This window comes from Elaeis guineensis, chromosome 11 (genome assembly GCF_000442705.2).
Source record: "Elaeis guineensis isolate ETL-2024a chromosome 11, EG11, whole genome shotgun sequence".
NCBI classification, from domain to species: domain Eukaryota; kingdom Viridiplantae; phylum Streptophyta; class Magnoliopsida; order Arecales; family Arecaceae; genus Elaeis; species Elaeis guineensis.
In genome coordinates, this window is record NC_026003.2 from 4,991,539 (window position 1) to 5,015,859 (window position 24,321).

Here is a 24,321-nt window from a genome sequence, read left to right on the forward strand (position 1 = left end):
ACCTCTTAATTAGTTTCACTAGGTTTGGTGAACTCAAACAAGCAAACCATGAATCAAAACCCAATCAAACTGATTCTCCACATAAAAGGTCACTTGGTTTCAAAGAAAAGTGAGTGGAACAATGGTACCCCGGTGCTACACAGGATAGATCGGCTAGAGGGCAAAATAAACCCCAATCTCGTATGGCATCAGCAATGCCAATGTGAACAGGTTTGTGAACTTGTAAAGAAATCCAGCACTACTAAAGCCTTTAGCAACATCTGATCCCAGCCATCTTTATAGATTAATTTTTAGGACAAATGGCTTTTCTACGTCCATGATGCCAAATTCATGTCTGATACAACTTTGGCAATGGAGAACCCACTGATAACTGGCAGGCAGGTAGTCGGGCAGATTACCAAATCAAGCCCTCAAGACCACCCAGGAGTGGAGGGGCCTAGACCGATAGAGATCCAGTGGCTAAATAATAAACTATAAGGGCACAAGTAAACTATTCATGGATTGAAGACAAGACGTGAATGCTGGTTAAAACAAAGGGAAACCTTGTGATGATCAAGAATGCTGCAGTACCAGTTCTGGTGGCATCCACACCAAGTCAATGATGTACTGCGATAAGGTGTATGCAGCAAGAACCTAGACAGTCAAACTACAATGGCATCTGCAAAGCTGAAAGGAAATATCAAAACTAGAACTGTTCAGACGTCTAAAAAATTGCAACTGAGCCAGCCTGCTCCCAAGATTCCCAGGATGATAAAAGACGGAGAAGATGCAGCTTCTCAACAAATGGTTCCAGGACCTCTGCCTCCTCCTCCGGTGCAAAGGCCATGCAAATGCTAAGTTCTTGAACTGCTTCTCCATACCTCCTGTAGTTTGGACATTCTCAGCATTAAGTCCTAATTATTCCCCCAATAAAAAGCACAAGATTTGACAAGGCTAATATAAGTACCTGCTAAAGTATAAAAGCATGCCATGGTCTCTCCTTAATCTCCAGTTATGAGGCTGAAGAATCAACAATCTTTCTGAAGCCATAATTGCCAACCTTGAGACAGCAAATCACACTAAGGTCAGTAGCAGGGCTTTTACTCTATCTTTTATCAGAATCAAGTTCCAGCAGTTTAAGTTGTGTAAAAGTATTTGTCAATTCTAAGCTTAATTGAACACTAAATAAAATATGCAGAGCATGGTTAAGAGGATACATTCAAGGCAAAAGTATTTAGATACTAGATTCTGTCATACATTTCCAGCTTACATCAATTCTAGTTAGACTATGGAACTTGGCACGACAGAGATAAAAGTTACAAGTTATTCACCCATTGCCATCCATATGGGTGGGTCCCACAAATCAACAATGGCTGATTGAACAGGGGAGAAACGTGTACTGCAGAACTATCCCATCAACAGCTCTGTCACCCACTGTTGATTAGCAAGCCCCTACTATATGCACGAGTTGGTAATCAACTTGCCATTTATTCAAGCACTGGAGAGCATCTGAAAATCATCCAATGCAAGTCGATTGATGATTTATCACTTTACCCAAGGAGCTAGAGGCGTGAATTTCAACAGCTTCCTAAACAATACCCAATTAAAGCCTGAGAAGCCCATTAGTTGGTAACTTCAATACTAGTTATTGTTATTATCCATCCAAAATATATCATTATCATTATTCTTGTCATCATTATAGTCCATACCTTATATTTATTTCAGAAAGTTAAAAGATAATGTGGTCCGCGTACTGCATATACATTATACAGTTCTTTGACCGCCCACATATTACAGCAGCCTTTGAGAACTAGTTGAACTTAGTAGGGATGAAATGTAGTAGGTAAAAGTACATCTTAACATGCCAAATTATATAACACCAGTGTCTTCTCATAACAATATGTTTACCTACAGAGAAAATTTTAATAGAGGCTTCATCAATGTTCATTGTGCAGAGGTGTCGAGGGCCGGACTGATCGGCTGGCAGCATAGCCTAGTACACCCCTATGCCATTCCATGCCGAGTTCGTACCGACATAGCAGAGAGGGCCGGGGAGAGAGAGGAGGAGAGAGAGAGGGAGGGAGGGCTACCAAAGGGGGCCCACAGCGACAGCAGATAGGACAGGGAAGAGGGAGAACAAGAGAGAAGAAAAGAGTGAGAGGGAGGGAGAGGGAATGCTGCCGGAGGGCCACAGAGGGCCGGAGGAGAGACTCCACAGTGCGGACACCAGAGCCATCAAAAATCGGCAACATGATTTAAATTCGATTTGGATCGAAGAAATCTCATTAGATTGATTCTACTTCAGTTATTTATTTTCAGTCAATAAATTTTTAATGCATTTAGCTTTGGGTCCATAGGGCCATACTTGGATTTGTCCACGTCACCTTTGGAGCCACCACTCTCCACATGCCAAGAGAAGAAATATGCATGCCAGCGTGTGCCGTGCTCATGCCAAGTTGTGTCAAGCATCAAGCACCCACATGGAGTTTCATTTCTTCCCTAAAATTTCTTAAGAGTTCTTGGCTACTTACTTATTTTGTTGAGGGCTGATTTCTTTCCCATGGAAGATTATTTTATCACATATAATGCTTTACTTTTTTGTGGAGGGCTGATTTCTTCCTTGTAAAAAGTAAGAGATTTCTAAAGAAACAGGACCCTTAGAGTCCTATATAAATCTTTGTATCTTTCATGAAGAGGACAATGAATAATTTTACAAACTCCACAAATACTTGTGTTAATCGCTCCGAGAGGGAGAGGGTGTGAGACCCAAAATCGCCCCACAAGGGGAGGGTGTGAGGCCCACTTTCTATCCTACTCCTACTTAAGATCCAGTGTTCCTGCGACTCTGATTCGACTCCATCTACCCACGCAAGCCTATTCTGCCAAGAGAAGATCTGTCTCCTCCAGAATTTTCATCTATCGTGCTAAGAGGGAGTGATTTCTTATTCTACAGATCATATGCTGTCAAGGACCTTCGTTCCTTAACAGTTGATCTTTGATTTTTTTTAATCCGATGTTGGTAAAGACTAGTTCTTTATCGATGGATCTGTTTGGTTAAAAGATTAAGAGCCCTAATCAGAGTAGTTTCTTAACTACCACGATCCGGATTCTTATCATCTTCTTGGATTTTTCTCACGGATTTAATGTTTTATTTTCTCTCGTTCCATTCATATTTTTTTTTACATTTACTCGTGAGCATGTTTAATTTCTGCTATCTGTTTATGAAATTCTCTATTGCTAGTTGTTTATTGATCTCTCAAATGGCATTCGTCTGTATCATTTAGATTGATCTCGTTTTAGTCTCGTATCAATCAATCACGCCTCCTGAGCAGAGTATAGGCAACTATATTGTCTGTCCTGAGAATAATGAGCCCCTGACCGGACGTGATTTGTTGTTGATGAACAGAAGAGAGCTTGATCATTAGGATTGATTTTCTTTTTCTCTCTCCTTTAGGATTGTCCCGCATCACTCCACCCTCCGACGGGCTCTGTGGCCCTCCTGCAGCCTCCGGCGACCCTCTCCCTCGCTCCCTGTCTCTCTATCTCTTGTCCTCTCTTTTCTTCTCCCTCATTGCTAGATTTTTGTTTTCAAATGCCGGAATCATCCTGATCCACTGCCGGCATAGCTCACAATACCCTAAAACCCGACAGTTCTGTCGTTCCGCATTCCTTGGGCCTCATAAATAAAATTGAGCAAATAAGTATAACCACTCGTTATCCTAATGTAAACACAGAACAAGCCGACATTTCTGGACATATTCTAAAATTATTTTGTGTCAAACATTTGGACCATCATGAAACTTTGAGACACTTAATGGCATCATGATTATTACATGTCATCTTTTGGTGCTTTTATAATTTATATAAAGCTACCAACTTATTATAACATCTAAGAAAGGTTTATCAGTTTCATAAAACAGTTGCTACAACAGATCATTCATTACATGCTCTCCATGCACAATTATAGTAACATGAGAGTTTGTGTTACATTTCTTGAAGGTTCCCCTTCATATTGTTTTGGATGCCTGGACACTTGACGCTTGTGTCATGCATCCAAGCAACACTTTAATAACGAAGTAGAAAGTGGAAAAAATCAAGGATAATCACATGATGGCAAACACTAACATGCCTTGTAAGGTGCTTATACTACTCTTATGCACCAGTCATACTGCATCTCTTGGTACTTTTTTTTACTTAACAATAGTGCTGTTTATGTATATCACTCTAAGCAATGGATGATATATATTCTAGATCATCCTTGACTGCTACACTACTGGTATTGTTTCATCACTCCACGAGATTTTCCCAGCAGAACATCTGCATTACACTAAACCCCAGTACTTGAATTCTAGCCTCATGGTTCTCCTACAATAGTACCATTTCTATCAAAGGTTAAAGTGCTCTTTAGAGGAAGGATATTGCTTACCATGGATAAGTTTTGATTGGTGGGGTCTCTCTCTCTAGTCTAGAGAGTTGGAGGAAGGATCAGGCCAGGCTGCCACCCCCTTACTCCTAATTTTCCTGAAAAGGAAAACCCATTTTCAACATGATTTTTGTCTTTTTTCCAGAAAGAAGAGCATAGTTGCAGGTTTGCTGCAGGCCCAACCATGTCCTTCCCTTTTGCCTATCTAGAGGAAAATTCCCAACAATCACAAGTTGTCTACAGAAAGTGCCTTCTGCTATCCAAACAGAGCCGAAGTTTATTGTTAAAGAAAATCGCTTCAAATCTTCCAACACAACCTTCATACAAGTAATATTAAGCCTACCAAACACCATGGCCTCTGATCTCTGTTGAACATGCCCCACCATCTAAATATATACTGCAAAACCTTATCCTCCACCAATGCAGCTTTTGAACTTCCAATTTCTGATCATGATTATACTCATACTAAATGCAAAATTATCAGCAAAATGCCATAAAAACATTATTGTTGCGAAAGACTCACTAATCGACCAAAGCAGCCAACTCATACATTAAATTTGATTCTATGTTGTCATCAAAGATAATGTAGAAAGCAGTCACAAAATAAAATTGATGGTGAACTTCTTGTGTCAATGAGATATCGATCACTAACTTAGCATATGCTTGTCTTTCTTCTTTCACTTTCTATTTCTACCACTACCTAAACATGTTCCAAATGATCACCCTAATCAGATGATATGCAATCCAACAACTCATTATGCTGCATTAATCCAAAAACAAACTGCAGTCAATCATTACTGTACTACAAGGGGAATATATTTATATAAGAATATAATACTTGAGTTGCAGAGACCAGTGACTTTCACACATCTTGCTCTTGCAATGCTCACCGTACAAAAAAATAACTATTCTAGAGAAATCCTTCAGCCAAGAAAGCAATTAGCAACAGACTATTAAGAGCAGAACATATAAGCAGTGCTATCTATTGGCCCAAATAACTTTGGTTATCTAATTTACTCGATGAGTCATGTGATGGAATAATTCAGAATTATTGTTCAGCTCCTTCTCTACAGCCAATATCTTTCGCTCCAAGAAGGTTCAACATTTTTGGATCAAAAAATGTAAGAAGCATAAACTCTACAAGCCAACGATTATCTTGAACACTTATTGGATTTTGAGTTAAACCTCCAATTGGTCAGGTAAACCATGATTAAGTAAACATGTATTCATGCACAGCAATCAAATTGGCACTCAATCGACCTCTTGTTAGAACTTGCCAACAAGAATAATAAATGCCATTGCTGATTCAAGTCTAACTATGGTGTTGCAAGGTGAAGTCCGTGTTACTTGAAAATAATGTAACTGTCAAATGTCAAGGTGCCCAAAGGAATCTGACTTAAACTTCAAAAAATCTTGAGACAATAGAAGATCCAGTTCTTATACATCAAATCTTCATGTATCTGATCATGTACCCATACATGGTTCATGGTATATTGATTCAACTACCAACAACTCTCTCTCTCTCTACACACACACACACATATGTATTCATAAAATATAATATCAGATGCAAGATCTTTTGCAAGAAAGGTTCAAAACAGCAATATGGACCGATGATGCTGTGATGGTTTAGCAATATGACATGTCAAGTGCCATGGATCATCCAAATCTCTAACTGCCTAAAACATCAAGAAATCCAAAATTTGAAGTGCCAAATTAATACTAGTACATTGCACAAATAAATAAGAGAAAAGAAAAACAAATAGTGAATATATCTCTAGAAGTGAAATTGTTAAGTAATATATGGTTCTTGGTAATAATGGCTAGTAAACATCTTTTTAATCCTACAAGTAGGATGATAACATGACATGTCTAATCTGCAACCATCAGCCATGAACATATACATAATTTAAAATGTCAATATGCTCTAAGGTAATTTTGATTTTAGAAATGTTTAGGATGACAAGAAAGAAACATCTTTTTAACAATATAGAAGTTAAACATGCTATATTTTCAAAACTTGCACCTCAGAGGAACAACACAGGCATTTCAGTCATAAATGGATCCGTTTAGCAGTTGCCTTGAAAACAAAGAGTAATGATATAAAGGAAACATACCTGAGCTCTTGGGGCCGGAATAGTGGATCCCTTGTGCTCTCCACCATGTTAGCCTTGTCATTCCCAGGATGAACTGGTCTAAGTGGAGAAGTTAACATCAACCCCCAGTTCGCCCTTGATGCGCGTTTCCAATGAAGTCTCTGTGAATAAAGGGCAACAAGGAGGAGATAGATAGAACGGTAACAAAGTATTTGAGCATGAAAGATGTTTTTAAGTCAGTGGCATAGGAGAAGGATGTCATATCTAAACTTACGATTAGATTAGCCAGAGCAATCCCAATGATATCTCTGTTAGTTGCAATATCAAGCTCTAAAAGTGATTTACTGTTCAAGTCAGAAGCCTTTGATCTAGGATCCTGAACACAGCTGCCATTAATAATGGCAAACAAGCTACATCCTGAAGAAGCCCTGAAAAGTTCCTTTAGAAAATAAAAACACAAATTAGTGCACGAGGATTGACATCAATTCAATTTGGAAATCGGACGATGCAGTGGCACCAAATTTACTGTCCATCTCTCTGCACTATCATAGAGGGATGCAACATATCTAGAAACAGTAATGTCTATCAACACTAAAAAAAGACCCATAATATAGAACAATCAGACAAAAATTGATCCCAAAAAAGGTATTTTCAACACAGCATATAAGGATAAGAATGGAGTTCAAAGAGCTAAAAACAGAATGGAAGCAAATATAATGGGTACAGGAGATCCAATGATGAAACAATAGGTTATCTAAACTATAGATATCAGTTTGACTTGTAAACTATAAGAGGAAAAAAAGTGGTAGCATGATGACAATTTTAATCATGTTTGCAATAGCGCAAATCTAAAAAATCAGCTACGATCTGTAAATAAGATACCTCTGGATTCCCTGTCTGGGGCCAAATCAAAAAATCTTCTCCAACACACGAACCAACAATGGTAATACCGAGTCTTCGACAAATTTCAATATAAATAATGCTAAGCATGATAGCTGCCAACAAAAAAGAAATTCAATATAAATGTATCAGTTGAAAACAGTATACATATGTATGAACAAACAAGGAAATGCATCTGATGGTGAACCATAAACAACCAGAAAGAATCAAGCTTTACCACTGCCACATCCACAGCTAAGTGCCATATGCAAGTATGAAAACTTTGAATCCAGAAACACAGGAAATCTTTTGAAGCCTCTTGATTCAAAAAGAACAGCATTAACAGCCTCCAACACTCCCTCCAAATGGCATCCTATGTCTCTTGAGACTAACTCCGCTTCCACTTCCTTTGCTATCGTATCTAATTCATTTAACCACCCAAATACGCTCTTGCCAGCTAAAGAAATATCTTCTACATTACTAACTTCCAGTTCAGCCTTGAAAGGAACTGCAGTATCCTTTCTTTCATTTACAAATGAGCACATATCCATATCCCGGTGAAAAGCCATAAAAGCTTCATCTTCAGCAGCAATATATAGCAAAGCCTACAAATTTGTGCAAGATTAGTTTCAACAGCCATCACATCAACACACTCAGAGTTCAGCATGTAATATAACAGAACGGTAGTAAACCACTAAACTTTGTTTTGGGTATGTTTATTGGGAAGAAAATATTGTGAGTAGCCAATGTCATATGTTGCACCATTTACTGACTCCATGCATGAACATTCAGAATTTATGATAATGGGTATAGGATTGGTTCCTGCTATGAAACAACAGTTGAAAAAACTCTATTCATGAGTTTGGCAGGAACCTGAGCCCCATTATAAGGAAAACTAGTGATCTACAAATGTACAGCTATCAAATAAGCAATAGATAACCTCTGCATGGTCCAACTGAACCACAAAATGCTGGCAGCATACCATCTGTTTACTAGTTGATAACAGAGAACCTGGATAAAAAGTAATAAAGTGCACAGCGGAAGCATAAGATTTCCTACTACTCTTATGCTCAGCTATGTGTTAATCTCGTCCATAAATTGTTACCTATGTCATGCTGCAGAGAAGGAATCAAAATTGACGAGTCCACCACTCAAACCTATGAAATAAACATGAAGGGTTCTCTGTAGTTGCCCATCATGATGGGAGCTCATTTATTTTAGAATTTCCTTCCACCTTAAATTTCAACTAATGTGACTGTGAACAAGTGATGCTAATGGTAATAGGACCAAAGCAAACTGAAAAGGCAGCTAGTTGTGGCTATTGATGCAGCCAAAGAACACAGCAGCGCTAAAGATGATGCATCTTACTCGCCTAAAATTTTTCTCAAAAGGAAAATGAGCACAAGTCAATAATGATAAGCATATGGCTAATAACCCAAGAACGAAAGTTTCGTAAGGGGACTGGAGCAGGCTACCATGAGACAACATCACAATGAAATTGCCTACAGATTCCACAGATCGGTGATTAAAGATACAAACAGATGCGAGCATAGTAGATACCCTGGCAAGAGAGACGTCTTTGTCCTCGGACTTGAAGGAGATCTCCTGGGCGAACTTTTCCCTGGCAATCTTTAGAATCTGCATCCATTGTTTTACATCCATGCCAAAAAGGAAAAAAAAAAATAGAGAACGTGTTGATCAACGAAGGCAAAGGAAAGCACTGAAGAAAAGAAAGAAAAAGGGGAGAGAAGAAACGCGATAACGGAAACGGTGGGATCCAAGATCCATCTCGTCGTGGGGCAAAGATCTATCCGCGAACCGCTCGGGTGCGTACAATCGTAGAGGCAGAGATGGAGAAGTGGCGGAACGGACCTTGAGATCGGAACCGGAGCGTGGATCGCTCGCCTGACTGCAGAGCGTTGGGGAAGCAACGGCCGGGGGGAGGGGGTTCCCCACGCGCCTCGTCTTCTTCCCGTTCCAGTCCCATCCACGACGATGACGATCATACCTGATCGTAACAAGAAACGTTGGGGTAGCAACACAGCCCTCTCACTAAGCCCTCTCCGACTCTCTCTCACCCTCTTTTTATTCCCCCTCTCCCTCTCCATATCTATTCCTATCTCATCTATCCATCCATCTCCGTATCTGGCCTATCTATCTACCTTTCTTTCGACCCAAGAACCACACCGACCCCAGCAAAACCCTCCCATCCCGGATGCAACAACAACGATAAATCACAGGGCAAGAGGGGAAGGGAGCAAGGGTCTCTACCTGAGAGAGCGAGTCCAGCCGCCGCTCCACGTTGAGGAGAGGACGGATGCCATGGTGGCTGAAAGCATCGGACCCGGTGCCCCAATTCTTCAAGGGCCAATAGGAGAAGGAGGAGGAGGAGGAGGGAGATAAGGAGGGGAGAGCAGGGCGGAGATCATGCGTCGACGTCTCTAGCGGCAGGAGAAGAGCAGAGGGCACTGGTTCTTGGGCAACGGAAGGAGGGGCGGCACGCGGCAACTGGCGCTGTCTCGCTGGCGACGGGCGAATAAGAGGAGGAACAGCAACGATGGGTGCTGTGATCCGCTGAGCCGCCGTCCATGTTCCTCCGGCTAACACGACGGTGCACTACTGATGATGATGATATTGGCTCACTACTCTCACTACTCACCAGCACCATTAAACCTCCCAGCCTTCCCTCTTTTATTTTCCCCGATTTTCTTTTCTCTTTCTTTGTTTATTATCTTACTCTCACAAACAGAAAACAGGAGGGAAAGACGAGGAGAAAGGAGGGTTGTCGAGCGGGTGGGATGGCACGGAGTCTGTTTGTCCGTTTCTGTTTTGGCTGTTATGCAATCGACACGGCTGGAAGGAAGGCAAGAGGAGGGGGGGCCAAAGGCAGCGTAGTGGAGGAAGGAGAGCAAGTTGGATTGCCAAAAATGTGGCGAAATTGTGGGGGATGTACGGAGGAAGAGGGGAGGCCGTAGGGGTGGACGCGCAAGGCTGCGGGGGTCCTTTCTAGTGCGATAATGTCTATCCGATTAATTAAAACGACCGGGTGTCCCGTTTTATGGGTCCGTATGACGCACGCATGTGGGATGCGTATATATGTTGCTAGATTCTATGGTATCGATTAACTTTCTTGATTGCTAGCGCGATGATGGTGTTGGACCGACGGCGATGAGTCTTTTTCTACTTTTCTTATTCTACCAGCAGCTAGTCGTTCTTGCGTGATTGACTCGGTTGCTCGTTGTTTGGGGTTGGGGGTGAGCTTCCGAGTTGCTTCCTGGTGCGAGCACGGACGCCGTAGCCATGGTAGGGATATGGTTTCGCGGGCGCGGGCCGGAGACTGGCGTGCGTCCATCGCCCCTCGCCCTGCAACATTCACGCATCTGCCTAAAACTGGAGAAATTATTGCATGCACCAGGTGCAAGTGAATCTGGGCAAATCCCGGAGCATATGTACAGTGGAGAGCGCGCAAATCTGTGAAATACAAGGGTTCGCGTGGCGTGTTATCCACCGTGGGATTTGCGCGGTCCAATTACACTTGGTGGATGCAATCGGAAGGCCTAAAACCAAGGGGTGGCAAGAGAGGCAACAACGGCGACTGCAACAGGGGCATTCATTCAATGCAGGTTCGTGCATGGAGGAGCTGCCGTGCTTCACCCATCTCTCTCTTCAGGACTGATTATAATAACATCTTGATGATGTGTGGACAGTTTTAGTTCCAATTTAGAGGGTGGTTGCGTACGCACATTCAATTGCATGGATTTTTTTTCGCACTTGTACAGCTCCATGCGGGAGCAAAATGGACAACCGAACATGAGACGGGTGGTCGCGGACGCTGAGAACCCAGGCTCTCCTGTGGCAGAGCCGGACCAAGGCGAGGGCCTCTCTCTTGCCATCATCATCTATATAGAGTCCACATGACTTCCTGTGCGCCACGTGTTGAGTTGTGCGGCAGCACTTTTTTTTTTTTTTTTCTTCGAATCCTTTCTAAGCCCTTTTGATGCCAAGGTGACCGACTGGGAGCACAATGGACAGTGGAGAGCGAAGATCATGAACAAATGGGGCACGATGCGACCTCACCCCCTTCTGCTGCCTCACAATCGTCCTCTTCGACCGAACTACAGTATCTCCTTCATTACCATCCAACCCATCATCTCCTCCATTAAGTCTGACCATGTCGCCACCCTCCTTGCCGCCTTCCACCGCCTCCGCCCCCTCGACTTCTGCTTTGCCGCCTTCTACCCCTCCGTTTTCGTCTCCACTGACCTCTTGTTCCTCCGCTTCGAAGCGATCCGCCACTCTGCCCACCTCCTCCCTATTCTTCTCACTGCCCTCTGCCGTCCGTCCTCGCCTCCTCTCCACAGGTCTCCGAAAAAGAGATAAATGAAAAGAAAAAGAAGCTTAACGAAAAAATAAAAAAATAATCTGCACCTTTTAATTTTCCATATTTCCTTTCTTTCCATTGATTTTCTCGTGTTTTCTCCGAGTATGTTTCCTCAGCCTTTTCCATTCTCAGTGTTGCCACCGGAATGTTGAGCTGACTTAAGCTGTTGAGCTAGAGTTAGAAAAGAGTGGTGGTTGCAAGACAGTTGATTGAGATCCTCGATCAATTTTTTGAGACAGTTTTGCAAACCCATCATAGGTAAGAAAGTCCTGAAATTGAGGAATTTTTCGGTGGCAGAACCTCCGATACCTAACGCTCCGTTTGACTAAGTTTTTGGAGGGCTAGAAGCACTTTCTAATTATTTAAAAAATATTTTAAATAATTAAAATAATATTTGAGGTAAAAATATAAAAATATTTTTAATTTTATAAAAAAATTAAAAATATGCACCAGAAAGTAATTTTAACTTTATAAAATTTTATTTTTTGATCAAAATATCTATAAAATAATCTTATAATTATATTAATATCTCTAAAAATGTAATGTATGAAACAACTTTCAAGAATCTTATTACACAAAAGGAACTTCAATCGTCCTTAATTTTTTTTTTTTTACATATGCTCAAGATATTTTTTTTGAATAAAAAAAATCTTAATTGGTCTTAGCTTTTTCTATTTCTGCATAATCAAGATATTCTTCCTTATTTTTCTCTGTTTGTTTAAGATTCTAAATATTTTTTTAAAATTTTTTGGCTTTGTCTTTTTTGCTATCAACTTTTTCAATTTTTTTTTCTTCTCACGATCTCTCATCCCGATTTTTTTCTCTTTCCATATTCCCTTTCTCCATCTATCTTTTTCAATTTTTTATTTCTTTTCTGTGATCTCCTGTCTATCTCGCTATCTTTTCTCATTTCGCTCAATTTCGTGCGTGATGGAAAAGGATAGAGTCTTATTTTTTTGATATAACTTTATTTTCTTGTATCAAGGGAGTCTAACTTTTTTTTCTCTTTTTTTTTTGTAATACTGTATTTTTCTACTCAACTCTCTTACATGATGAGAAGAGAGAGTTCCATTTTAATTGAGAGTCTAGAGTCCCATTTTTTTTGTATAACTCTACAGTATCATTTTAATTGTGAATCTAGATTTTATATTAATTATTTTTTATTTTTATATATGAGACAAATGAGAACTTAAGTATTAAATAATTATATTTTTTTATAAAATTAAAAAAGATGTGAAATATTATAGAAAGGATGTGAAATATTTTGATCTAACATCATTTTATATTCACGAGATAAGTTTGTTTTTTATCTTTCTGTATGCATTGTCATTGTCGATAGGTTATATATATATATATATATAGACTTGTTCTATATATTATATTTTTTATTATCATGATATTATTATTATTATTATTTTAATAAAAATAAAATTTATATTAGAAAAAAAAAGTATGGGTGTACATAAAACCATCTTATGCTGTACCAAAGATAGAGTAGACATAATAATATTATAATAACATAAACATAGGAAACGCCATATAACATGAACAATAACTGAAAGTTGCTAAAAGACTTCAAATTAATAGTAGAAATATGTTGCTATGACCTGATAATTGAATTGAGATTTAGAGAATGGAGGCCCGAGGTGCATCAGTTCTGGGGACACATGACCTGATTGGAAATAGGTGCCACCATCGTTAGAATGGATATGGCTCAATTTCATCGGGAGTCACCTGGAAGTCATGCTTTAACCGGTACCAACCAAATGTTAATTTCTCTTTACAAGATAAATTTCTAACCTAAGGTGGTAATAGAAGGACCTATTATTAAACTGACTATAAAGCTTCCCTACCATTTTATTACGCTAAACAAATTAAAAGAAAAGGACAAAAAAAAAAAGAAATTGACCAATAAGAACAGACAAACGTGGATCAACAATTGCTTCTTTCTGTTCCCACGCATCTAATTAGTGGATCAAGAATTTGGAGTTTTGGCAAACAATTTATTACTAGTCTCATGATACCCATGCGATGAAGAGCTAGACACATTTTCATAAATGATGATTCAAAAAGGAATATTAATTAGAGAATTAGATATATATATATATATCTGTGTGTGTCTACATATATATATATATATATATATATATCCGTTGGGTATAAAATACCCCCCTGGCTGAAGTTTGTAAAAGACCGATCCTTCGGGACTCTTCCAGCTCCCGATCTTGTATGTGGCGCCTCTTCGAACTCCCTCGGCCGTCCGGACTTCTCCGACAATGGACTTCTGCGTTCACCCATCGGGCCGCCCCAAAGGCCCCTTGGGCCTCACTGACAGTCGACCTCCTACAGCAGCCAACCATTTCCCGAGTTTCTCCTGGACTTCTTCCGGCCACGGACGACCCTACTCCGAACTTCTTCCGGGCTTCGTCAGCATCCGAGCTTCCCCGACAACGAGATTTCTACAGTAACTAGACTCCTTCCAAGTTTCTACGGCGGTCGACCGCCTTCCGGATCTTGATCGAGCTCCTGCGAGAGCCGAACTTCTACTACGAACGATTTACTCCGAACTCCTACAGCGGGCTGTCTATCCCAGACGTCTACTGTAAGCAAATTCCGACTCAAGCCTCTACTATAAACAAATTTCTTTCGAATTTCTACTACAGGTAGATTTCAACCGAGCCACCCCATAGCGAGTGGGCTCTGGACGAGCTTCTACAGCGGGACACTACTCCGAGCTTCCACGACAACTGGTCCTCGCCCGAGCTCCTACAATAAGCGGCCCCTTATCAACCTCTCGCAAGAACCGAAGCCCGTCCGAACTTCTCCGGCGAATGGATTCCGGACAAGTTTCTGTGATAAACGAGCTCCAGCAACTGGGTCGCTGCGATAGCCGATCGCCTCTGATGTCTGCCGAGCCTCCCCAGCGCTATCCGAAGTCTATCACCGGCCGACCTCCTATCAGGCTCCCCATAAAATCGGACTTCCCCGATGGACGACCTTCAGATGAGCTTCCGCATCAGATAAATCCCAGACGGACTTCTCCAGACTTCGTCAACAAAAAATCTCCGTCCGAGCTCCTATAGCAGGTGACTCCCGCCTGAAACGTCAGCACCCGAAGTATCCGACAACAGTAGATTCGTCAGCGACCTCGCAACATCCGAGCCTCTCCTAGAACGATGATGTAAAGAGCCATCCTACTCCATCAGGCATCCTAGCCGAGCTTTAGCCGACGGATCCGAACTCTCTGGCAAGCCACAACAAGGGCCACTATCTTACTCCACTCGCTGCAACGGATTCCATGCGGTTCCACCACTCTCTGACAAGCCACGACAAAAGCCACCATCCCGCTCCACTCGCTGCAACGGATTCCATGCAGCTCCACCTCTCTCTGGCAAGTCCCGATAACGGACACCATTCCACTCTCCGCAACAAGCTCCACGTGGCCCTGAACAACCTCTGACGCCACTACTCTCCGTAACAAACTCCACGCGGCTCTGAGCGGTCCACTACCAGACAGTTACAGATGTCACTGTCGGTCAGTTACACCCTCCGTCTATAAATAAGGACCCCCAGATACGTTCTTCTCTAAGCTGGTAACTCTATCTCGAAACTCTGCCAAAATTTTCACTCGGACACTCCATTTCTGTTGAAGTAGAGTACTGACTTGAGCATCGGAGGGTCTTGTCGGAGCACTCCCAACTCCAGTTTAGACTTTCTTTGTAGGTCCCGACGGCGGCCGCGGTCATCCCAGCTCCAGCTTCTCCGACTTTGACGGAATTCTGCACCAACAGAATTGGCGCTAGAGGAAGGGCCTGTGTCTTTGCAGTACCCTTGTTCTTAAAGGAGTGCTCAAAGAGACTGATTCGGGTCATCTTCTCCGACATCCTCTTCTCCTTCTTCTACTAGATCTTCACCTGATGCCTCCCCGCAGAGCATCCACCAGGCGATCCATGGCCTCCACGGCTAGATCTCAGGCTCCGACCTCACCTCCAGTTTCCCAGGCTCCTCCTCCTCCTCCGGCAACGACGGTTGGTGTGGAGCAATTCGACCTGCTGGTTCAGCAGGTCAGAGGCCTCACTGAAGCGGTGCAGGCCATACAGCAGCAACAACAATCGCAGGCGTCGATGTGGTTGGAGAGAACGTCGTCGGAATTCCAAAATCCGATGGTAGGGCGGGCCACTTGGGCCAGTCGCCACATCTTTCCCGAAAAGACAAATCTGAGGGTGGAGAGCCCTCAGTCCGATCACGATTATACTCCCAGAGGATCTCTACCTCCATTCTGCCCGAAGACCCTCGAGACCCGCAATCGAGAGGACTTCCTGGATCGAAGGCTCCAAGAGATGAACCGACGGATCGAAGAACTCCACCATGCTCCCCCTGCTTATGGTGAGGACATCTGTACTGACTCTCCCTTCTCTCAAATGATCATGCAGGAACCGATCCCACCAAACTTCAAGCTCCCTCAATTCGAAAGCTATGTCGGGACCTCGGACCCGGTCGACCACCTGGAGGCCTTTCGAACGATGATGCTGCTCCATGGCGTGCCAGACGCCATTCTGTGTCGAGCTTTTCCATCCACCCTGAAGGAAGCAGCAAGGAACTGGTACTCGGCGTTGAAGTCGGGTACCATCTTTTCTTTTGACCAGATGAGCCACCAGTTCGTGGCTCATTTTGTTAGCAGCCAGTGTTCCCGGGAGGTTCGAAGTCCCTCATTAACATCAAGCAAAGGGAGGGGGAATCCATTCGGGCTTACATCAACCGTTTCAACGTCGCTGCATTGGAGGTCCGGAACTTGGATCAATCGATCGCGATGGCCGCTCTGAAAGGCGGCCTTCAGAAGAACGACCTTCTATTCTCCTTAAAAAAGAAGTATCCCAGAATTTGCCGATTTATTGGCTCGGGCCGAAGGATATGCCTGAGCAGAAGAAGCTTTCAAGATGAAGGACGAGGAGATCGCGAGAAAGCGGCAGGCGGGAGACTCGAGCAAGCCCATTCGCTCGGCCACGCTCTCGAACTCCTCCCGGGCACAGGCACGCCCGGACTCCTCCTTGAGCTCGTAAACAGAGAAGCCCAGACCGTCGAGTTCGGCGAGGCTCCCCTCCTGAGAGATTCTACAGCTACGCCCCTCTCAACACATCGAAAACTCAAGTACTGATGGAGGTCAGGGAGCAGCTCCCAAGGCCAGATACAGAGTAGTATATTCACGACCATGAATAAATTCTGCCTGAAAAGTGCACCCTGGAAAGCGCAACCCGAATAAATTTTGCCTCTATCATCGTGACCACGGCCACGATACGGAGGAGTGTATTCAGCTCCAAGACGAGATCGAGGAGCTTATCAGACGAAGTCGGCTCGACAAAGGAAGGGAAGATCGGCTTAGGGCCCTGCCGCAGTCGGAACCACCAAGGAGGAGGAGCAGCCAGAAGATCGACCTTCAATTGGGATTATCAACTTCATCTTGGGGGACCCTGGCGGGAGCAGACCTTCTGCGGTTATAGGGTTCGAAAGATCTACGAATGTATTACCAACAACTTAGCCCTGAATGAAAATTCTCTTCATATTTGCGCATTCTTTCTTTGGTATGAGCTTATAACGATGAGAGATAACTCCCCCATACAAATAAAATTAAGCGCATTAAGAACAGGAGGAGAACCTCGTCCTAACATGAGCAAAGCCGAAGGTCCGATTTCTTAAAGACCGGATGGGGGAGAGGCCCTTACAACGGCCCTTATGTGCCCCACAGCCTTGTTAGGAACAGGAGGAGAACCTCATCCTAATATGAGCAAAGTCGAAGGCCCGATTTCTTAAAGATCGGATGGGGGGAGAGGCCCTTACAACGGTCCTTATGTGCCCCCACAGCCTTGTTAGGAACAGGAGGAGAACCTCGTCCTAACATGAGCAAAGCCGAAGGCCCGATTTCTTAAAGATCGGATGGGGGGAGAGGCCCTTACAATGGCCCTTATGTGCCCCCACAGCCTTGTTAGGAATAGGAGGAGAACCTCGTCCTAACATGAGCAAAGTCGAAGGCCCGATTTCTTAAAGATCGGATGGGGGAGAGGCCCTTACAACGGCCCTTATGTGCCTCCATAGTCTTGTTAGGAACAGGAGGAGAACCTCGTCCTAACATGAGCAAAGCCGAAGGCCCGATTTCTTAAAGATCGGATGGGAGGAGAGGTCCTTACAACGGCCCTTATGTGCCCCCACAGCCTTGTTAGGAATAGGAGGAGAACCTCGTCCTAACATGAGCAAAATCGAAGGCCTGATTTCCTAAAGATTGGATGGGAGGAGAGGCCCTCACAATGACCCTTATGTGCCCCCACAGCCCTGTTAGAAACAAAGAAGAACCTCGTCCTGACACGAGCTGAAACCGACTATCGAGAACAAGGGAGACCTCGTCCCGACGCAACCAAAGACTCGGTTGATCGATGAGGGAGAAAGCTTCCTCAATGACTCTTCTACACTCTCATGACCCCGTCAAGAGCAAAGGGAAGACCCTCACTCAAACACAGAAGAAAAAGGAGAGATGAAAAGAAAAATTGATGAACTACACCGGTGATAGGTGAAAAATGAACTACATGCACAAGAGACCTCGTCTCGACAAGAGAGCAAATCTTTGTCAAAAATCTCTAGTCCCTAAGAGTAAATCGACATGGCGACGATCAGGAACCTTCAAACTATGTCAGCAACGAACAAGACGGAAGATAAAAGAAGTTCGATGAACGACGACTCAAAGCAAAACCGACGAGGGATTACAAACTACGTTGATGCCAAACAAGATGGAAGACAAATGGAGTTTGGTAAATAACCATTTAATACTAGAATGGACAAGGTAATAGACAATTTTATTTTCATTTTGTTGGTAAAGTACATGTCACAAAGCCTTAAAGGCCAAAAAACAAAAAAAAGAAAGAAGAAAAAGAGGCTCTAACGATGCTCAGTTTCTTCCGACTTCGAGCTCTCGGTTCCGGCCTTGCTATGGATTGCCTTAAATTTTCGACTTCCTCTTCCAGTTCCATCTTTTTCAGTAGCATATCCTGGAACATCCGGTGAAACCATCGACGCTCGTCCTCTGACTCTCAAAGCCTCCTCCTTAAGACCTCGGACTCTACCTCAGCATCCTTGACTGCCTGCTGCTCGTGGACCAGCTGAACCTTCAGCCGTCATAATTCGGCTTCCTCCCACTCAAGGGCTACAGACAGTTCTGCCATAGTCCCCCTCAAGGAGCAAAGCTCGTCAGAACCTTGCGCAGGGACAGGTTGGACTCTCTTGGACAGCCGCCTCTGAAGGTGGGCAACTTCGTCAGTCGCCGTCTGGAGCCTCCTTCGGTAGTCCTCTACTTGTCTGCTCCAGCTGACTCGATAGGCATCGTAAGTCGCCTCGACGTCCTGCAGCTGTTTTTGAAGATCGGAGAACCTCTTCGACCAGTCTTGGTCGCGATCAGTCTGGACTGTGAGCCAGGATGAGCTCCCTTCCAGCCAACCGATCTTCTCCCCTGCGGCCACCAGCTCGACTTTAAGGGAGCTGATCTTGGAAGCCTGAGTCCAAGATCGGTCGCTGGCATGTTTTCGGAGTTTCTCAAGCTCTGTAATGAAGTCGGCTTTCCTTTTGGTGTATTCATGAAACTTTTCTTGTGGAGGTCCCGAAAGCGAGTAGCCTCCGCGGTGGCCTCTGAATGGCTCTCCTTCAGTCGGTGAAGTTCGTCTTCCAGCTTTTTGGATTTCTTTGTCAACTGATGAACTTTCCTTTAAAGGTCTCGTATCATCGACTTGAAGGGAATACCCTCCGGTAGGGGAAGAGCTTCGGCAGGACATGTCGTTGGAGGACAAGAGTGCCACAGCTCAAATTAATACAGAAGGCAAAAAGAAGGAAAAGAATACAAAAAAAGAGAGGAGGGACCCTCCGTAAAGACGAATCTAGCTTCATTGATCAAATAAATTCAAGTACAAGAGAATGAGGGAAAAATCACCACAAAGGAAAAATATAAAACTAGAGGTTCCGGACCTCAGGGGCAGAAGTAGAGGGGTCGGTGTCCCCGGAAGATCGTCAGCGACGGCCACGGCAGTCGATGAGGTCCCGACTGGAAGAGGACCGACAGCAACTTCGGATGGTCCGGCTTCATCATCGGATGCCTCGTTCAGGAAGCCGAGATCCAACTCGAAAACCTCTGGCCACCTTCTCTTGGCAGAGCTTGAACCCCTTGATGAAGGCATCCTGGCCGAACTGGACCTTCAGATCCTCCATCTCGGGGAGGCTTTGAACTCCTCCACTGCTCGAGCCCTTGCCTCCGAGACCAGAGATAAAATTCGCACTTTCAACTCGAAAATCTGCTCCTTCAACTCGGAGACCTTGCCCTTAATGCGGAGACCTCGGCCTCAGCCTTCCCTCTCTCCTCCTCCAAGGCGGTCCTCAGATCGGAGAGGTTTGTCCCTCCTTTTCAGGCCTCTTGAGGCTTAGGACCTCGCGATCTTCTCCTTAAGGCGGGCAGCCCCGGCTAGGACCCTCTTCTGCCGAGCTGCCTCCTTCTTGGCATCTTCGCTGCCTCGATGTTGGCGACGAGCTGGTGCCCAATCTGCAAGAAGGGTCGGGGAGTCGACATAAGGGCTGAAGAATAAATTAAAGAAGCAGGGAGAAGGAAAAGGATGAGTTAACCTACTTCGAGAAAGATCCAGAGAGTCCCAGACCCATAGCTCGGGATCAACGAGGACGATCCTCTCAACTACCTCGGGCAGAATGCACCCTTCGACCAGCCTCTTTATTAAGTCCCTATTATTGAAGGAATTTTCCCCAGGTCTTCCTCGGAGCCGCGGCCCCCTCGCGGCAGCCCTGCGACTGCGACTCCTCCGGGCCAGGGTCTTCTTTCTCCTCCTCCCTTCGGCCCCGGGTGCCCCTCGGGACGAACCTCCGAAATGGGACCCTCGGTCGGGGGGCTCTGTGAAGGAGCTCGGGGACTTCCGGTTCGGCATCGGAAGGGGCTTCGACGCGATGGGCATCGGAGCAGGCACGCCGAGCTTGTCCCTTCTGTCCTGGCTTCTTCACCGACCCCGAAAGTTGAGGCGTCTTTTCTCTTGTGGGTCTTGAGACCCTGGGCTAACCTCCGAGCCATGCTTGCATCCATGTCTGCGATAAAAGAAAATCAGCATGGCTCCGAAATGGAACAGGAAAAGGAAGCAAAAAAAAAAAAGGGGGGAAGAAAAAAAAGAGAGGGAGAGATACCGGCAGGGTTAAGGGGGCTCAGGCCGACGTTGAACAAAAGTTGTTCCCTCAGAAGGTCGGGAGGAGGGGGGCTTGATAGGCCTCGAGCTTTTTGGAGGCCTCGAGGTCGTCCCTTTCCAGGGTAGAAGCCCGACGGACGGAATCCCTCAGGGAGCCCCAAGGGGGTAATCCTAGCTCCAAGGTCGGGCATCGGACATAGAAGAACTTCTCCTTCCAGTTATGGAAGAAAGGGGGCGCCTTTCAGCAACCCTTTCTACCGAACTGGAGGGAGAAGTACCACCAATCCTTTGCCGAGGGATGGCGCTTGAAGGTGTAGAAGTTTCTAAACAAAGAAAGAGTCGGCCGAACTTCGGCTAAACTACAAAGAGAAAGAAACCCTATCAAAAACCTAAAGGAGTTCGGCACGACGGAAACTAGAGAATATTCAGAAAATGAAAGAGAGCAACGACAAAGGACGGCAGCGGAAGCTGAAGTCCGGCATGGAAGGCCTCCTGGTACAGACAGAAGCGGCGGGAGGAGGGGCGCTAGCCCGTCAGATGGCCTGGGAAGCTCCAGCTCGTACTCCGGAGGAACTCCATACTGAATCCTTATCAATGAGAGTTCATCCAGAGTCAAGGAGCCGGGGATGGTGTCCGGTGCAAAGGCCAGACAGGGTTCGATCCAGCTACGGATTCATCTACGGTACCAGTACTACGAGAACTGGGGCTGACGAACTCCTAGAACTGCTAGAAGAGGAGATATCAGAGGACATTTTGGATCAAATGGAAGCCACAAAAATCTTAAAAAATCGAGAAAAATAGCAAAATAGGTCCCCGAGAAAGCTAAACGAACAGAATACAAAGAAAAAGATGGAAAACATCAGGAAGTTTTGAAACTGACCTAGATTGATCCCAGGAGTGCAGGGAGACGGCAAGGATGATGGAGGTCGACCCAGAGGATGCCTAAGGCCGGAAAGGATGCTAGAGGAAGCTGGAGCTCTCGGGGAAGAAGAGGCAATCGAGGGATTTCTCGAGCAAGGTGGAACCCCTGAAGGAGGAGAACGTGATTTAAATAGACCCCGGGATCCGATGCAATAATGATTGCGGATCTCCTCTGGCCGCCTGCACTCGCCGCGTGTCCCACTCACCTGACAGACTGTTGGAAATGGCTGGCAGCTGACAGAGTCATTATTATGCCGTACCTAGAGCCACGCCCTGCGGAAATTCAAAAAGAAGAAACTTTTTCGAAAAGGTTCCAGTTCCAGCATGCCGAACGTCAAAATATCTGACAACCGCGAGTACGAAAATCGAGAGAGCAGCTTCGTCGTGAGAATTTTCTGTACTTCCTTCATTCGAAACCCGAACTCGAAAGTAGGGGGACTGGTGTTGGGTATAAAATACCCCCTCGGTGAAGTTTGTAAAAGACCGATCCTTCGGGGCTCTTCCGGCTCCTGACCTTGTATGTGGGCCTCTCTGAACTCCCTCGGCCATCCGGACTTCTTCGACAATGGACTTCTGCGTTCACCCACCAGGCCCCCAAAGGCCCTCTGGGCCTCACTGACAGTCGACCTCCTACAGCAGCCAACCATTCCCCGAGTCTCTCCTGGACTTCTTCCGGCCACGGACGACCCTACTCCGAACTTCTTTCGGGCTTCGTCAGCATCCGAGCTTCCCCGACAATGAGATTTCTACAGTAACCAGACTCCTTCCAAGTTTCTACGATGGTCGACCGCCTTCCGGATTCCGATCGAGCTCCTGCGAGAGCCAAACTTCTACTACGAACGGTCTCCTCCGAACTCCTACAGCGGGCTGTCTATCCCAGATGTCTACTGTAAGCAAATTCTGACTCAAGTCTCTACTATAAACAAATTTCTTCCGAATTCTACTACAGGTAGACTTCAACCGAGCTACTCCGTAGCGAGTGGGCTCTGGAGAGCTTCTACAGTGGGACACTACTCCGAGCTTCCACGACAACTGGTCCTCGCCCGAGCTCCTACAATAAGCGGCCCCTTTTCGACCTCTCGCGAGAACCGAAGCCCGTCCGAACTTCTCCAGCGATGGATTCGGACGAGCTTCTATGACGGACGAGCTCCAGCAACTGGGTCCCTGCGATAGCGATCACCTCCGATGTCTGTCGAGCCTCCCAGCGCTATCCGAAGTCCATCACCGGCCGACCTCCTACCAGGCTCCCCATAAAATCAGACTTTCCGACGGACGATCTTCGGATGAGCTTCGCATCAGATAAATCCCAGACGGACTTCTCGACTTCGTCAACAAAAAATCTCCGTCCGAGCTCCTACAGCAGGTGACTCCCGCCTGAAACGTCAGCACCGAAGCATCGACAACAGTAGATTCATCAGCGACCTCGGAACATCGAGCCTCTCCTAGAATGACGATGTAAAGAGCCATTCTGCTCCATCAGGCATCCCAGTCGAGCTTCAGCCGACGGATCCAAACTCTCTGGCAAGCCACAACAAGGGCCACTACCTTACTCCACTCGCTGCAACAGATTTCACGGTTCCACCACTCTCTGACAAGCCACGACAAGAGCCGCCATCCTGCTCCACTCGCTGCAACGGATTCCATGCAGCTCCACCTCTCTCTGGCAAGTCCCGACAACGGACACCACTCCACTCTCTGCAACAAGCTCCATGTGGCCCTGAACGACCCTGACGCCACTACTCTCCGTAACAAACTCCACGCGGCTCTGAGCGGTCCACTACCAGATGGTTACAGACATCAGCTGTCGGTCAGTTACACCTCCGTCTATAAATAAGGACCCCCAATACGTTCTTCTCTAAGCTGATAACTCTATCTGAAACTCTGCCAAAATTTTTGCTCGAGCACTCCATTTCTGTTGAAGCAGAGTACTGACTTGAGCATCGGAGGGTCTTGCCGGAGCACCTCCAACTCGGTTTAGACTTTCTTTGCAGGTCCCGACGGGCCGCGTCATCCCAGCTCCAGCTTCTCCGACTTCGATGGGAATTCTGCACCAACAGTATCTGTGTATGTGTATGTGTGTGATATATATATATGTATGTATGTATGTATGTATGTGTGTGAGTATATATACACACACACACACATACATACATACATACATACATACATACATACATATATATATATATATATGTTATATATGTATGTATGTATGTATGTATGTATATATATATATATATATATATATATATATATATATATAGATATATATGTATATAGATACAATATATATAATGTATGTATATATATATGTATCTATATACATATATATATATATATGTATCTATATACATATATATATATGTATCTATATAACATATTATATATATATGTATCTATATACATATACTATTATATATATGTATCTAT

General features: G+C 44.8%; 1 protein-coding gene across 2 annotated transcripts; it reads right to left on the reverse strand.

Moving 5' to 3' along the window:
- Positions 1-501: 501 nt before the first annotated feature.
- On the reverse strand, positions 502-10,389 carry LOC105053699 (uncharacterized). 2 transcript variants are annotated; one of them, XM_010934953.4, is made up of 9 exons: positions 9,649-10,389; positions 9,250-9,385; positions 8,938-9,015; positions 7,616-7,982; positions 7,381-7,493; positions 6,773-6,937; positions 6,520-6,659; positions 947-1,039; positions 502-863 (listed from the first exon to the last, which is right to left on the reverse strand). In XM_010934953.4, exons 1-9 carry the CDS (start codon positions 9,714-9,716, stop codon positions 704-706), a joined length of 1,320 nt encoding a protein of 439 aa, XP_010933255.2. In that variant the 5' UTR covers positions 9,717-10,389; the 3' UTR covers positions 502-703. The 2 variants fall into 2 exon arrangements, with proteins under 2 accessions (XP_010933255.2, XP_019709369.1); XM_019853810.3 differs by lacking the exon at positions 9,250-9,385 and having other exon boundaries at positions 9,649-9,780.
- Between the last annotated feature and the right edge of the window lie 13,932 nt (positions 10,390-24,321).